This window comes from Scyliorhinus torazame, chromosome 12, assembly GCF_047496885.1.
Source record: "Scyliorhinus torazame isolate Kashiwa2021f chromosome 12, sScyTor2.1, whole genome shotgun sequence".
NCBI lineage: Eukaryota > Metazoa > Chordata > Chondrichthyes > Carcharhiniformes > Scyliorhinidae > Scyliorhinus > Scyliorhinus torazame.
In genome coordinates this window covers 144,396,804-144,414,879 of record NC_092718.1, presented here as the reverse complement: position 1 = coordinate 144,414,879, position 18,076 = coordinate 144,396,804, and the positions used below count along the sequence as shown (strand labels likewise).

The window sequence follows — 18,076 nt, the reverse complement described above, 5'->3', positions numbered from 1 at the left end:
GCAATCCCCGCCGCGCACGCAATCCCCGCCGCGCACGCAATCCCCGCCGCGCACGCAATCCCCGCCGCGCACGCAATCCCCGCCGCGCACACAATCCCCGCCGCGCACACAATCCCCGCCGCGCACACAATCCCCGCCGCGCACACAATCCCCGCCGCGCACACAATCCCCGCCGCGCACACAATCCCCGCCGCGCACACAATCCCCGCCGCGCACACAATCCCCGCCGCGCACACAATCCCAGCCGCGCACACAATCCCCACCGCGCACACAATCCCCACCGCGCACACAATCCCCACCGCGCACACAATCCCCACCGCGCACACAATCCCCACCGCGCACACAATCCCCACCGCGCACACAATCCCCACCGCACACACAATCCCCACCGCACACACAATCCCCACCGCTCACACAATCCCCACCGCGCACACAATCCCCACCGCGCACACAATCCCCACCGCGCACACAATCCCCACCGCGCACACAATCCCCACCGCGCACACAATCCCCACCGCGCACACAATCCCCACCGCGCACACAATCCCCACCCCGCACACAATCCCCACCGCACACACACACACACAATCCCCACCACACACACAATCCCCACCACACACACAATCCCCACCACACACACAATCCCCACCACACACACAATCCCCACCACACACACAATCCCCACCACACACACAATCCCCACCACACACACAATCCCCACCACACACACAATCCCCACCACACACACAATCCCCACCACACACACAATCCCCACCACACACACAATCCCCACCACACACACAATCCCCACCACACACACAATCCCCACCACACACACAATCCCCACCACACACACACACACAATCCCCACCCCACACACACACACAATCCCCAGCCCACACACAATCCCCAGCCCACACACAATCCCCAGCCCACACAATCTCCAGCCCACACACAATCCCCACCCCACACACACACACAATCCCCACCACACACACACACACACACTCCCCATCCCACACTCCTCATCCCACACACGCACAATTATAAACACCCCATCCCCCCACACACAATTACAAACTCCCCCCCTACACACACAATTGCAAACTCTCCATCCCACACACACACACAATTACAAACTGCCCATCCCACACACAATTACAAACTTCCCACCACTTATACAATTACAAACTGCCCACCACTTATACAATTACAAACTCCCCACCACACACACAACCATACAATTACAAACTCCCCATCCCACACATACACAACAAACTCCCTACCACCTCACACACAAACTCCCCACCACCACACCCACAATTACAATATATTAATGATTTAGATCAGGGAACGAAGTGTCATATCTCCAAATTTGCAGATGACACCAAGTTGGGTGGGAGGGTGAACTGTGAGAAGGATGCAGAGATCATTCAGTGTGATTAGGCCAAGTGGAGTGAATGGGCAAATGAGTGGCAAATGCAGTGTAATTTTGATAAATGCGAGGTCGTCCATTTTGGTAGCAAAAGCAAGTAGGCAGACTACTATCTGAATGACCATAAATTAGGAGAGGGGAATGTGCAACGAGACCTGGGTGTCCTTGTACACCAGATACTGAAGGTAAGCATACAGGTGCAGCATGCAGTAGAGAAGGCAAATGGTATGCTGGCCTTCATTGTGAGAGGATTCAAGTACAGGAGCAGGGATGTCTTGCGGCAATCATACACGGCCTGGGTGAGGCCACACCTGGAATATTGTGCGCAGTTTTGGTCTCATCTGAGGAAGGATAGAATCATAGAAGTTTACAGCATGGAAACAGGCCCTTCGGCCCAACCAGTCCATGCCGCCCAGTTTTTACCATTAAGCTAGTCCCAGTTGCCCGCACTTGGCCCATGTTCTAGCTATAGAGGGAGCGCAGTGAAGGTTTACCAGACTGATTCCTGGGATGGCGGGACTGACATAAGAGAGACTGAATCGGTTCGAATTTTATTCGCTGGGGTTCAGAAGAATGACGGGGGATCTCATAGAAACCTATAAAATTCTAACATGACTGGACAGCGAAGATGCAGGAAGGATGTTTCCGATGGTGGGTGTGTCCAGAACCAGGGTCTCAGTCTGAGGATACGGGGTAGACCATTTAGGACAGAGATGAGGAGAAATGTCTTCACCCACAGAGTGGTGAGCCTGTGGAACTCATTATCACAGGGAGTAATTGAGTCCAAAACATTGTATGGTTTCAAGAAGCAGTTAAACATAGCACTTAGGGCGAAGGGCATCAAAGGATATGGGGGAAAAGTGGGATTAGGCTATTGAGTTGAATGATCAGCCATGATCATAATGAATGGCGGAGTGGGCTTGAAAGGCTGAATGGCTTCCTCCAACTCCTATTTTTTCTTTGTTTCTAAGCTACAGACTGGTAGTAAATGATAGCTTTGTCAGCGATGACCACATCCCTTGAATGAATAAAAATGAAAACTGTTAAAAACCATTGGAACCATGGTTTACTAAAGTACATAGAACACAGAACAATACAGCGCAGTACAGGCCCTTCGGCCCACGATGTTGCACCGAAACAAAAGCCATCTAACCTACACTATGCCATTATCATCCATATGTTTATCCAATAAACTTTTAAATGCCCTCAATGTTGGCGAGTTCACTACTGTAGCAGGTAGGGCATTCCACGGCCTCACTACTCTTTGCGTAAAGAACCTACCTCTGACCTCTGTCCTATATCTATTACCCATCAGTTTAAAGTTATGTCCCCTCGTGCCAGTCATTTCCATCCGCGGGAGAAGGCTCTCACTGTCCACCCTATCCAACCCCCTGATCATTTTGTATGCCTCTATTAAGTCTCCTCTTAGCCTTCTTCTCTCCAACGAAAACAACCTCAAGTCCATCAGCCTTTCCTCATAAGATTTTCCCTCCATACCAGGCAACATCCTGGTAAATCTCCTCTGCACCCGCTCCAAAGCCTCCACGTCCTTCCTATAATGCGGTGACCAGAACTGTACGCAATACTCCAAATGCGGCCGTACCAGAGTTCTGTACAGCTGCAACATGACCTCCTGACTCCGGAACTCAATCCCTCTACCAATAAAGGCCAACACTCCATAGGCCTTCTTCACAACCCTATCAACCTGGGTGGCAACTTTCAGGGATCTATGTACATGGACACCTAGATCCCTCTGCTCATCCACACTTTCAAGAACTTTACCATTAGCCAAATATTCTGCATTCCTGTTATTCCTTCCAAAGTGAATCACCTCACACTTCTCTACATTAAACTCCATTTGCCACCTCTCTGCCCAGCTCTGCAGCTTATCTATATCCCTCTGTAACCTGCTACATCCTTCCACACTATCGACAACACCACCGACTTTAGTATCGTCTGCAAATTTACTCACCCACCCTTCTGCGCCTTCCTCTAGGTCATTGATAAAAATGACAAACAGCAACGGCCCCAGAACAGATCCTTGTGGTACTCCACTTGTGACTGTACTCCATTCTGAACATTTCCCACCAACCACAAGTAGTTGAATCACTTGTTAAGAGGAAGAAGGAGGCTTATGTAAAGATGAGACATGAAGGTTCAGTTATGGCGCTCGAGAGTTACAAGTTAGCTAGGAAGGACCTAAAGAGAGAGCTAAGAAGAGCCAGGAGGGGACATGAGAAGTCTTTGGCAGGTAGGATCAAGGATAACCCTAAAGCTTTCTATAGATATGTCAGGAATAAAAGAATGACTAGAGTAAGAGTGGGGCCAGTCAAGGACAGTAGTGGGAAGTTGTGCGTGGAGTCCAGTCCGAGGAGATAGGAGAGGTGCTAAATGAATATTTTTCGTCAGTATTCACACAGGAAAAAGACAATGTTGTTGAGGAGAATACGGAGATTCAGGCTACTAGAAGAGAAGGGCTTGAGGTTCATAAGGAGGTGTAAGCAATTCTGGAAAGTGTGAAAACAGATAAGTCCCCTGGGCCGGATGGGATTTATCCTAGGATTCTATGGGAAGCTAGGGAGGAGATTGCTGAGCCTTTGGCTTTGATCTTTATGTCATCATTGTCGACAGGAATAGTGACAGAAGACTGGAGGATAGCAAATGTTGTCCCCTTGTTCAAGAAGGGGAGTAGAGACAACCCCGGTAACTATAGACCAGTGAGCCTTACTTCTGTTGTGGGCAAAGTCTTGGAAAGGTTGAGAAGAGATAGGATGTACAATCATCTGGAAAGGAATAATTTAATTAGAGATAGTCAACGTGGTTTTGTGAAGGGTAAGTCGTGCCTCACAAACATTATTGAGTTCTTTGAGAAGGTGACCAAACAGGTGGACGAGGGTAAAGCAGTTGATGTTGTGTATATGGATTTCAGTAAAGCATTTGATAAAGTTCCCCACGGTAGGCTATTGCAGAAAATACAGAGGCATGGGATTAAGGGTGATTTAGCAGTTTGGATCAAAAATTGGCTAGCTGGAAGAAGGCAAAGGGTGGTGATTGATGGGAAATGTTCAGCCTGGAGTCTAGTTACTAGTAGTGTACCACAAGGATCTGTTTTGGGGCCACTGCTGTTTGTCATTTTTATAAATGACCTGGAGGATGGCTTAGGAGGATGGGTGAGTAAATTTGCAGATGACACTAAGGTCGGTGGAGTTGTGGACAGTGCGGGAGGATGTAACACGTTACAGAGGGACATAGATAAGCTGCAGAGCTGTGCTAAGAGGTGGCAAATTGAGTTTAATGCAGAAAAATGTGAGGTAATTCATTTTAGAAGGAATAACAAGAAGACAGAGTACTGGGCAAATGGTAAGATTCTTGGTAGTGTGGATGAGCAGAGAGATCTTGGTGTCCATGTACATAGATCCCTGAAAGTTGCCACCCAGGTTGAGAGGGTTGTTAAGAAGGCGTACGGTGTGTTAGCTTTTATTGGTAGAAGGATTGAGTTTCGGAGCCATGAGGTCATGATGCAGCTGTACAAAACTCTGGTGCGGCCGCATTTGGAGTATTGCGTGCAGTTCTGGTCGCTGTATTATAGGAAGGATGTGGAAGCATTGGAAAGAGTGCAGAGGAGATTTACCAGGATGTTGCCTGGTCTGGAGGGAAGATCTTATGAGGGAAGGCTGAGGGACTTGAGGTTATTTTCTTTAGAAAGAAGAAGGTTAAGAGGTGACTTAATTGAGGCATACAAGATGATCAGAGGATTAGATAGGGTGGACAGTGAGAGCCTTTTTCCTTGGATGGTGATGTAGAGCACGAGGGGACATACCTTTAAATTGAGGGGTGATAGATATAGGACAGATGACAGAGGTAGGTTCTTTACTCAGAGAGTAGTAAGGGCGTGGAATGCCCTGCCTGTAACAGTAGTGGACTCGCCAACACTAAGGGCATTTAAATGGTCATTGGCCAAAATATGGATGATTAGGGAATAGCGTAGATGGGCTTTAGAGTGGTTTCACAGGTTGGCGCAACATCGAGGGCCGAAGGGCCTGTACTGCGCTGTAATGTTCTATGTTCAGGTGGTCAGCAAAATCTTTAAATTCTGTAAATATTTAATCAAGCTAAAGTCTCAAGTTAGCTTTTGCCAATGTTAGAACTTGCAGTTTCTGCTGGGCAAATCATTTGAAAAATATGCCCAGAATATGCTGGGCCCCGTATCCGTTATTTTGCGGTGAATTTAGATCATAGGATCATTGAATATACAGTGCAGAAGGACGCCATTCGGCCCATTGAGTCCGCACCAGCCCTTGGAACGAGCACCCTACTCAAGCCCACACCTCCACCCTATCCCCTTAACCCAGTAACCCCACCCAACCCAACCTTTTTTGGACACTAAAGGCAATTTAGCATGGCCAATCCACCTAACCTGCACATCTTTGGACTGTGGGAGAAAACCGGAGCACCCGGAGGAAACCCACACAGACACAGGGAGAAAGTGTAGACTCCACACAGTCAGTGACCCAAGCCGGGAATCGAACATGGGACCCTGGAGCTGCGAAGCAACTGTGCTAACCACTGGACTACCGTGCCCCCATGTGCTCAAGTTTCCACACACTGTCATTTGGAAAAACAATTCCCCATGGATCAATGCAATCAAAAGCAAACAATTAGTCACTGAATAGATCCAATGGGGCCTCAAGGGACCCAAGTGGAATTACATGGAAATAAATAAAAAATATCCCGTCAGAGCAAGACTGGTGATCACAAGGTAAGACTTTTCCCTCCACAGTTTTTGTACAGCTTTTAAATTTTAATCACCCTCCTGAGCAGTGTGCAAATAAATGTGCCCTTAAAAGCAGGAGTATTTTCAGTCAGAGCAATGTGATCATTTAGTTTACTCTTTAGGTGTCATGTTCAAAGGGCAGATCAACTGACTGAAATGTGAACGGATTTGTTCAAGCAGTTGCTCCAACTAAAGAAACAGGTCACTGCGTAAATTGACTGTTGGGTCACTGCGGCTCAGGCGATTAAGCTGGATTCACAACCTGTGGGTGCAAGATGGTGAACCTTCCTGAATTGAGACAATCCATGGAAAAACAGCCTTTTATACCTTGGAGCTTGGTAATTCTGAGAGTGTGAGGCTGCTTCATGTGAACAATCAGCAACAAGATCACGAATATTCAAGGAAAGTGGCTATGGATACAATCCACTTGCATTTCAAATTCCATGAACTTCGAAGCTAATGCTTTTCATACAAATTCTGTTGCAACGAGAGATCATTTGGGACAAATTAGTTTCAGAAAGTGCATTCAAGTAACTACCACACTCCACATGATTATCAGCAAACAATCAAATTTGCCCTTGAAGTTAATCATTTTCAAAACCTGGTTTAATCTAATCCAAAAAGTCACCAAAAACCCTAAAAAAAACATTGGTGTGCAGAAATTCAGCAATTTCACATTATTAAAAATTAATTGAACATTAACTTTTTAAAATCTCCAGCAATTAATAACTGAGTATTTAGGACCCCTGCTCACCCTTACGGACATGCGTAGTCAATGTGCAGATAGATTTCGTTTGATGTGCAAACATCCATCAGTATTTCATTTTAGCCTGACAGCTAGGTTTCCTTCTCATCACCAAGAAACAAATCTTCCACTAACCCAGTAATGGAGCCTTGTTCTGTAGCATTTCATTGTAACTAGCTGTCAGGATACCCACAGGGTTGCTGGGAACAAACAGTCCTTCTTGAACAAGTCGCTCGCATGTTTGCATCAATGTGGTGGAAAACTGAGATGGGTCCACACCATAATCCCACCATCCTCCAACGCCATCTGCAACCCCTGCAACAGAAAGAGATATATTGAAACATTGTGAAGAGCACTGGAATATTGCTTGTGAGAACAGTCTGAACAAAGAACCAAGAACAATACAGCACAGAAACAGGCCCTTCAGCCCTCCAAGACTGTACCGGTCATGGTACCAACCTTTGCCAAAACCCTCAGCACTTCCTTGTGCCATATCTCTCTATACCCATCCTATCCATGTGTTTGGCATGATGCCTTTTGAACGCCGTTAATGTATCTGCTTCCACAACCTCCCCTGGCAACGCGTTCCAGGCACTCACCACCCTCTGCGTAAAAAACCCGCCTCGCACATCTCCGCTAAACTTTGCCCCACGGACCTTAAACTTATGCCCCCTGGTGACTGGCCCCTCCACCCTGGGAAAGAGTGCCTGCCCATCCACTCTATCCATGCCCCTCATAATCTTGTAGACCTCTATCAGGTCACCCCTCAACCTCCATCTTTCTAATGAAAACAGTCCGAGTCCATTCAGCCTTTCCACATAGTATGGATTTGTTTATGGTCAAGTTTAAGGTACAGTGAAAAGTATTTTTCTGTGAGCAGCTGAACAGATGATTAAGTACATGAAAAGAAAATACAAAATAGGGCAACACAAGGTACACAATGTAACTCCATAAACACCGGATTGGGTGAACCATACAGGGGGGTATAGTGTTAATCAGGTCAGTCCATAAGAGGGTCGTTTAGGAGTCTGGTAACAGCGGGGAAGAAACTGTTTCTGAGTCTGTTTGTGCGTGTTCTCAGACTTTTGTATCTCCTGCCCAATGGAAGAAGTTGGAGAGTGAGTAAGGCGGTTGGAGGGGGGGTCTTTGAATATGCTACCCGCTTTCCCCAGGCAGCGGTAGGTGTAGATGGAGTCAATGGATGGGAGGCAGGTTTGTGTGATGGACTGGGCTGTGTTCAAGACTCTCTGAAGTTTCTTACGGTCTTGGGCTGAGCAGTTGCCATACCAGGCTGTAATGCAGCCAGATAGGATGCTTTCTATGGTGCATCCGTAGAAGTTGGTAAGAGTTAATGTGGACATGCCGAATTTCCTTCGTTTCCTGAGGAAGTATAGGCACTGTTGTGCTTTCTTGGTGGTAGCGCGACTTGGGTGGACCAGGACAGATTTTTGGTGATGTGTACCCCTAGGAATCTGAAACTGCTAACCATCTCCACCTCAGCCCCGTTGATGCCGACAGGGGTGTGTACAGTACTTTGCTTCCTGAAGTCAATGACCAGCTCTTTAGATTGTTGTCGCTGCACCACTCCACTAGGTTCTCTATCTCCTTTTCTGACTCGTCGTTATTCGGGATCCGGCCCACTATGGTCGTATCGTCAGCAAACGTGTAGATGGAGTTGGAGCCAAATTTTGCCATGCAGTCGTGTGTGTACAGGGAGTATTGTAGGGGGCTAAGTACACAGCCTTGCGGAGCCCCGGTATTGAGGACTATTGTGGAGGAGGTGTCGTTGTTCATTCTTACTGATTGTGGTCTGTGGGTCAGAAAGTCGAGGATCCAGTTGCAGAGTGAGGAGCCAAGTCCTAGGTTTTGGAGCTTTGATATGAGCTTGGCTGGGATTATGGTGTTGAAGGTGGAGCTGTAGTCAATAAATTGGAGTCTGATGTAGGAGTCCTTGTTGTCGAGATGCTCCAGGGATGAGTGTAGGGCCAGGGAGATGGCGTCTGCTGTGGACTGGTTGCGACGGTATGCGAATTGCAGTAGATCAAGGCGTTCTGGGAGAATGGAGTTGATACGCTTCATGACCAACCTCTCGAAGCATTTCATTACTATTGAAGTCAGGGCCACCGGACGGTAGTCATTAGTGCCTACGTTGCCTGGTTCTTATGATGGTGGTCTTCTTGAAGCAGGTGGGGACCTCGAAGCGGAGTAGGGACAGGTTAAAGATGTCCGCGAACACATCTGCCAGCTGGTCCGCGCAGGCTCAGTGCACGACCAGGGATCTCGTCCAGACTCGTCGCCTTCTGAGGGTTCACATTGAGGAAAGCCGATCTGACTTTGGAAGCTGTGATGGTGGGTATGGGTGTGTTATGGGCTGTTGGGGCACTCGACAGTGGATCGGTGGTTTCCTGCTCGAACCAAGCATAGAATGCATTGAATTCTTCAGGGAGTGGTGCGCTGCTGCTGGAGACGTAGGAGCTCGGCTTCGCTTTGTTGCCCATTATGTTGTTTAGGCCTTGCCACAACCGCCAAGAGTCTGTCTATGACTCTAGCTTGGTCTGATATTCTCTCTTGGCATCTTGGATGGCTTTGCGGAGGTCGTACCTGGATTTCTTGTGTAGGTCAGGGTCACCTGACTTGAATGCCTCAGACCTGTCCTTCAGTAGGGAGTCAATCTCGCGATTGAGCCATGGTTTCTGGTTGGGGAATGCACGTACTGCTTTCTTTGGCACGCAGTCGTCCACACATTTGCTGATGAAGTCTGTGACGGTGGTGGCATACTCATTTAAGTTGGTCGCTGAGTTGTTAAATATGGACCAGTCCGCTGTCTCTAAGCAGTCACGTAGGAGCTCTTGTTTCCTCGGACCAGTATTGGACGACCTTCTTAGCTGGATTCTCCCGCTTGAGTTTCTGCTTGTATGCAGGGAGAAGAGCACCATCTTATGGTCTGATTTCCCAAAGTGCGGTCGGGGGATGGAACGGTAGGCGCCCTTGATTTTTGAGTCGCAGTGGTCAAGAGTGTTGTCGCCCCTGGTGGGACAGGAGATGCGCTGGTGGAATCTTGGCAGTACACTCTTGAGGTTGGCCTTGTTTAAGTCCCCAGCCATGATGAATAAGGCCTCTGGGTGGAGTTGTGATAATGGCTGAAGTGAACTCATGTGGAAGATAGTATAGGCGGCACTTCATGGTCAGGTCTTTCAGGTCCGGGAAGCAGTAGGTCGCCACATCCAAGCTCCAGGAGGAGTTGATGAGGAGTGTTATGGGCGAGGCATTTTCAGAACCCCAAAATGTATCATGGAGTTCAACCAACCTCCCCCTTTAATGTATTTGTTGCTCTTCCTAGCACACGGCTTGTTCCCTAGGGGTGGGATTACAATTATGGACACGCGGGTTTTTAAACACAAAACAATGTTTATTCCATGAACTCAACTTATCATAAATAAACATTGGATCTCTTAACACCCCTTACTTCAAAGATAACTCAGAAAATATTGCAACTGTAAATAATTCCTCAAAATGTTCCTTCAAACTTCCAAGAGACTTAACACCTTTAAACAGAATCATATCAGGTTAAAGGCTTTACTATAATGAGTTTAAATCACCCAAATGATCCCGAGATAGTCTTTCATGGCAGAGATCCAGCTCACTGCAAACACAAACACTGCCAAGCTCTTTTCAAACTGCAAAACTAAACTGCAAAATGGCTGATCTAAAGCCCAGTTCCACCCACTCTCTGACATCACTGTTTTCTAAAAGGTACATTGCTTAAACATCCATGTCTTAAAGGTACTCTCACATGACAGGAGGCAAACCCTTCCACCCATCACATTGCCTTATGATGCGGTGCGGTCCGCCCGATGAATTAATAATAATAATAATCTTTATTAACGTCACAAGTAGAGCTTGGGAGGTCCAGAGTTCTGAAGTTCAGTGGACTTTCGACAGGAAACTGTAGTCCGTGTTGAATCAATACTGTTGTCTCGTGGCCAGACGTCTAACAAATTACAGGGCTCTGACAAGCCACAACCCAACAGTGATATTTGCAATTCAATCAGAGCATTTTTAAAATTGGAAATCTCTATTCATAACGTGCGAACCACTTGAACGTGTTAAAAAGTTGCCTGCGCTACTGTGACAGCCCCTAGTGACTAGGTTCAAATCGATCATCTCTAAGAGCAACACACACTCAGAAGCAGAAACGCAGGAGGATTCTTTCCTCCTTTTCTTTTGTGGACAGAACATAGTGATTATGCTTCAGTTCTAATAATCCAAAGAATTCAAGTTCAAATCCCACCAAGATAGTTTGAGAATTCAAATTCATGTTTTAGAAGTTCAAATAAAAGTCTTTACCAGTAAGTGGCAATGAAGCTGTCCAGCAGACAAAAGAAAACTCAGTGGGTTCTCTAACATCCTTTAAGAGCTTCCCCTGAGCCTGTGTGCATCTGCATTCCTGCACCAATGTAGTTAACACGTGCCCTTTTGCTGAGCAATTCAATTGCATTAACTACTAAACGTATGTATGGGTAGGTGCTGAGAGGATGTTTCCCCCCTCCTGTGGCAATCCAGAACTAGGAGGCACAGTTTCAAAGTAAGATGTCTCCCATTTAAGATGGGGATAAGGAGGAGTTTCTCTCAGAGGGTCACCCCAGAGAGCTATGGAGGTTGGGCCACTGAATATATTCAAGGTCAGGGTGGGCAGAAAGGGAAGTGATATTAATACCACAATCGGATCAGCCATAGAAACATAGAAGATAGGAGCAGGAGGCCATTCAGCCCTTCGAGCCTGCTCCACCATTCGTCATGATCGTGGCTGATCATCCAACTCAATAGCCTAATCCTGCTTTCGTCCCATAACCCTTGATCCCATTCCTCTCAACTGCCGCATCTAACCGCCTCTTCAACGTAATCAATGTCTTAGCCTCAACTACTTCCTGTGGTAATGAATTCCACAGGCTCACCACTCTTTGGTGGGTGAAGAAATATCTCCTCATCTCTGTCTGATATGGTTTACCCTGAATCCTCAGACAATGACCCCTGGTTCTGGACACACCCATCATTGGTAACATCTTCCCTGCATCTACCCTGTCTAGTCCTGTTAGAATTTTATAAGTCTTTATGAGATCCCCCCTCATTCTTCTGAACTCCAGCGAGAACAATCCTAACCACGTCAACCTCTCCTCGTATGTCAGTCCCTCCATCCCTGGAATCAGACTGGTAAACCTTTGCTGCACTCCCTCGAGAGCAAGAACATCCTTCCTCAGAGAAGACCAAAACTGCACACAATATTCTAGGTGTGGCCTCACCAAGGCCCTGTACAATTGCAGCAACACATCCCTGCTCCTGTACTCGAAACCTCTCGCAACGAAGGGCAACATACCGTTAGCCTTCTTTACCGCTGGTTGCACCTGCATGCTTACCTTCAGCGGCTGGTGCACAAGGACACCCAGGTCCTGCTGCACACTCCCATCTCTCAATTTACAACCATTCAGGTAGTAATCTGCCTTCCTATTTTTGCTTCCAAAAATGAATAACCTCACACTTATCCAAATTATACTGCATCTGCCATTGATTTGCCCACTCGCCCAACCTGTCCAGATCTTGCTGGAGGATCCCTGCATCCTCATCACAGTTCTCCCTCCCACCCAACTTGGTGTCATCTGCAAAATTTTTTTCTTTAATAAACAATTTTATTGAGGTATTTTTGGCATATAAAACAATGACATTGTATAGTACCGTACAAAATAACACGTAGTGCAAACCGCGACTCCATTCTCGCAAGGACCTGCCTAAATCACTCCCTACTCTACCCTAGCGCCCCACCCGCTGACGATTAATTCTCCGCGAAGAAGTCAATGTATGGTTACCACCTCCGGGCGAACCCCGATACTGAACCTCTCAAGGTGAAATTAAAGTTGAGAAAGGTCGCCATGTCCGATAGCCATGCTTCGGTCTTCGGGGGCTTTGAATCCCTCCATGCCAACAGTATTCGTTGCGGGCTACCAAGGAAGCAAAGGCCTCCTTCTCCTCCTGGACTCGCGGGTCCTCTGACACCCCAAAGACTCATTACCACCCCAGTTTTCAAAACCCGGGACACGATGTCTGCGAATCCCTGCCCGTACCCCCTGAGTTTAGGGCCCGACCAGAACACGTGCACGTGATTAGCCGGCCCACCGACGCACCTGGCACACTTGTCCTCCAGCCCGAAGAATTTACTCATCCGGGCCACCGTCATGTGGGCCCGGGGCACGACCTTAAACTGGATCAGACTGAGCCTGGCATACGGTGCAATCGTGTTTACTCTGCCCAGAGCTTCTGCCCAATTACCGTCCTCCATCGCCCCGCCGAGCTCCTCCTCCCACTTAAGCTTCAGGTCCTCCATCTGTGTATCCTCTGCTCCCATTAGTTCTTTGTAAATATCTGAGACTCTACCCTCACCTACCTCTCTCCTCGATACTACCCTGTCCTGCCTCCCCTTTGGCGGGAGGTGTGGGAAGGACGGCACCAGCCTGCGCACAAAATCCCGCACCTGTAAGTATCTAAAGTTGTTCCCTCCCGCCAGCCTAAACTTCTCCTCCAACGCCCTCATGCTCGGGAAGCTCCCTTCCAAGAACAGATCCCCCGCCCTCGCAATCCCCGCCCTCCGCCACAGTCGATATCCGCCGTCCTTGTTCCCTGGGGCAAATCGGTGATTGTCGCAGATTGGGGTCCACACTGATGCTCTCATTTCCCCCATGTGCCTCCTCCACTGGCTCCAGATCCGAAGAGTCACTACCACTATCGGGCTGGTGAAGTACCGCGCCGGCGGGAGCGGCAGAGGCGCCGTAACCAAGGCTGCCAAACTGGTGCCCCTGCACAAAGCAGCCTCCATCCGCTCCCAAACCGACCCCGTACCCACCATCCTTATCATCGCTATGTTGGCCGCCCAGTGTAGTTGCTGAAGTTCGGCAACGCCAGCCCCCCTTCCCCTCTGTTCCTTTCGAGCATCACCTTCCTCACCCGCGGGGACTTCCACGCACAGACAAATCCCAGGATAATTTTATTCAGCCTCTTGAAGAAGGACCTCGGGATGAAAATGGGGAGACACTGAAATATGAACAAGAATCTCAGGAGAATCGACATCTTGACAGTCTGCACCCTCTCCGCTAGTGACAGCGGGAGCGCATTCCAACTCCGAACCTCCTCCCTCACTCGTTCCACCAATCGGGACAGGTTGAGCTTATGCAACCTGCTCCAGACCCGTGCCACCTGTATCCCCAAGTATCCCTACCAGCCTGAACAGCAACCCCTTCAGCCTACTCTCCTGCCCCCTCGCCTGAATTACGAACAACTCGCTCTTAGCCATTTTCAATTTATATCCTGAAACCGGCCAAATTCCCTCAGGATTTCCATGATGCCGTCCGTCCCCGCCATTGGGTCCGCTACGTTTCACAACAGGTCATCCGCGTATAACGAGACTTTATGTTCCACTCCCCTCCCCCCTGCCCGACCAGCCCTTCCTTTCCAGTGCCTTGAAGCTCTCAGAGCAATTGCCAGCGGCTCTATGGCCAGCGTGAACAGCAGTGGGGAGAGAGGGCAACTCTGTCTTGTCTCTGTAGTCTGAAGTGATCTGATGTCGTCCTGTTTGTCCTATCACTAGCCTCTGGGGCCTGGTATAACAGCCTAACCCAGTCAATGAACCCCTCCCCGAACCCAAACCTTCCCAGCACCTCCCACAGATAGCATTGAACTCTTTTATTATCAGGATCGCAACCCCCCTAGTCTTAGTGTCGAGCCCGGAATGAAAGATGTGACTGACCCAGCCCTTCCTCATCTGGTCTGCCACTTTCATGCACGTCTCCTGCAGCATGACTACGTCCGCCCTCAGAACCCGCAAATGCGCGAACACATGCGCCCTCTTCATTGGCCCGTTTAGCCCTCTAACATTCCAGGTGATTAGCCTGGTTGGGGGGCACTTCGCCCTTCCCCTTTGCCGATCAGCCATCCCCTTTCCTTGGCCAGGCCCCCAGCCATGTGTCGCGCTTCCTCTAGCCCGCCTCTCAGCCGTCTCCACCCATGACCTCCTCACTGTTGCCATGTCCAGTTTCCATCCTCGTCAGTAGATCAACTCTCTCCCCCCCCCCCCCCCCCCCCCCCAGGTAACACCATCCTACCACCTGACCCCTGTTCTTGTCTAACTGTATGAACCCCCCCCCCCCCCCAACCTGGCTTCCGTTGACTAGTCCACCCAGCTAGCCTGGTGGCTCCAGCTTCGGCACCAGCGCATCTCTCACCCATTGTTCCCTGGCTCCCCTCCCCCCAGCCCATCCATACCACTTCCCCAAGCCAGCCCTGCTTAAACACATACTCTACACAAGTCAAAGGCATCCCCTACAATAGTGCAATTTAGACCAAACATAGAGATAAGAAGTACCACGCACTCTCAGCCCTTCCCCTCCACACACAGAAAAAGATTGTGAAAAATTCCCCCGGAACCCCTATCATAACCACACCACCAACTAAACAAGAAACCCCAAAAAGGAAACATTTAGGGAAACCACGAAAAAGAACAAGAAAAACACATCGCAACCAAAATACATCAACCTAAAAAGGTCGAAAAAACTAAAAGAACGGACCCAAGCATGCAGGCATCTCTCAAAGTTAGTGAGAAACAGAATAGACTTAAAGTTCTACCAATGGTCCCAGAGTCCTCAGCTCAGGGCCAGCCCTTGCTTCTTAACAAAGTCCATCGCCTCCTCGGGTTCCTCGAAATAGTGGTGCTGGCTCTCATACGTAATCCACAGTCACGCCGGAAAAAGCAGCCTGAATTTCACCTTGTTCTTGTACAAAATCTCCTTCACCTGCCTGTAGCCTCCCCTCCTCCTGGCCACCTCAGTGCTCAGGTCCTGGTAAACATGCAGGGTGATATTGTCCCAGGTACAGCTTTGTGTGCTCTTGGCCCATTGCAGAACCCGCTCCTTGTCCAGGTACCTGTGGAACTGGACTACCATCGCTCGTGCGGGACCCCCTCTTCGCGACTGTCTCACCTGCACTCTGTGTGCCCAGTCCACCAGCGGCGGGCGAGGGAACACGTTGTTCTCCAGCAGCTTCTGAAACATACCCCCACATAGGCAGCGGCATCCAGCCCCTCAGCCCCCTCCGGGAGGCTAACAATTCTTACCTTCTGCCGGCGAGATCTGTTGTCCAGGTCCTCCAGCCTTTCCAGGAGCATTTTTTGCTGATCCCTCAGCCTCCGAATATCCACGTCTGCTACCATTTGAAAGTCGGCCTGCTCCACCACCGTCTTCTCCAGCTTCTGGAGCTTCTCAGCCTGATCATCCTGATTTTTTCCAATCGGTTCATCGACTTCTGGAGCGGCTCCAAATTATCGCGCTTCACAGCTAAAAAGCCCTCCTGCATGGCCTGTAGCAGCTGCTCCATTGTAGGCTGGACTGTCAGCGCCTTGTTCTGGACACCGGCCATATTGGTCTCTCTCACAGCCTCCACCGTGCCCTTGCTTGACCACTTCTTCTGCTGTTTACGGTCCCTCCGGCTTATGTCCATACAACTCTGTATGGGTCCTGTGCCTGAGTACTATTGCTTTCCAGTTCCGCGCTCAAAAGCGCAAAAAAGTCAGGGGAAAAGATCCAAAAGTCCGACCGAAACGGGAGCCACCAAATGTGCGACCTACTCCCTCATAGTTGCCACCGGAAGTCCCCGTCATCTGCAAACTTTCAGAGATGTTACATTTTGTTCCCTCGGCCAGATCATTAATATATATTGTGAATAGCTGGGGTCCCAGCACCGATCCCTGTGACACCCCACTAGTTACTGCCTGCAAATTTGAAAAGGACCGGTGAATTCCTTGGTTTCCTTTCTGCCAACCAGTTTTCTATCCATCTCAACACACTTCCCCCAATCCCATGCGCATGTGAGGGTTGGTTTAGCTCAGTGGGGTAGACAGCTGGGGCTGGATTCTCTGAGCCTCCGCGCCGAAATCGCGCTCGGTGTGGGGGCGGAGAATGGGCGTCAGACCAGAGATCGGGTCCGACGCCGCTCCTGCGATTCTCCGGTCCCCGGAGAATTGCTGCCAATCGAGCTCACGCGGTCGACGCGATGCCAGTCGGGGACCATTGACAAAGGCCCCCGTGGATTCTTCCAGTGCAGCTGGTTGAGTTCCCAACAGCGTGGTTCTCTCATGGTTCCACCCGGCGGGCACTTCGCGTGGCGGCGGTGAGCACTCAGCATGGGGGGCGGCGGGATCATTCACCGGGGTGGGGGCCCTCCAGGACTGCAACCGATCCGCATCGCATGCGGTCGGGGGGGGGGGGAGCGCTATCCTCTTGGTGCCGACCCACACATCGGCCGCTGCCATGCGCATGCATGGACCCCCAACCGGAAATGCAGGGCCCCGTATCGGCAGCCGGAGCTGGCCCCCTGCAAATCGCAGAATCACCCTGGACTTACTCCAGGTAAGTCCAGAGTGATTCGCGCCGTTTTGTCGCGGGCGTGGGGACATAGCCCCATTATTGGAGAATCCCGCCCCTGGTTTGTGATGCAGAACAAGGTCAGCAGTGCAGGTTTAATTCCCGTACCAGCTGAAATTCTGAATTCTCCCTCCGTGTACCCGAACAGGCGCCGGAATGTGGTAAATAGGGGCTTTTCACAGTAACTTCATTGCAGTGTGATTGTAAGCCTCCTTGTGACACTAAAATATTATTATTGCTTTAATCTTGCACAATAATCTCTTACGTGGGACTTTGTCAAATGCTTTCTGAAGGTCCAAATATACCTCTTCGACTGGCTCCCCCTTGTCAACTCTACTGGTTACATCTTCAAAGAATTCCAATAGTTTTGTCAAGGAGGATTCCCCCTTCATAAATCCATGCTGATTCTGACTGATCCTGCCACTGTTTTCTAAATGCTCCGCGATAAAGTCCTTGATAATGGATTTAAGAATTTTCCCCATTTCTGACGTTAGGCTTACTGGTCTATAATTTCCGGTTTTCACTCTACCTCCCTTTTTGAATATTAGAGTGGCATCAGCTGCCCTCCAATTTGCAGGGACTGCTCCAATACAATCCTGGAGATGACCACCAATGCATCCACTTTTTCTAGAGCCACTTGCTTAAGTACTCTGGGATGTAGA

General features: G+C 49.3%; 1 protein-coding gene across 2 annotated transcripts in view; it reads right to left on the bottom strand.

Moving 5' to 3' along the window:
* Positions 1–18,076, bottom strand: part of LOC140386632 (protein phosphatase PTC7 homolog) — a 256,860-nt gene that overhangs the window by 138,117 nt on the left and 100,667 nt on the right. For both annotated transcript variants that reach the window (XM_072469126.1, XM_072469127.1), the window contains one exon: positions 7,090–7,269. In XM_072469126.1, coding sequence (XP_072325227.1) covers positions 7,090–7,269 — 180 coding nt within the window. The remainder of the gene's footprint in view (positions 1–7,089; positions 7,270–18,076) is intronic.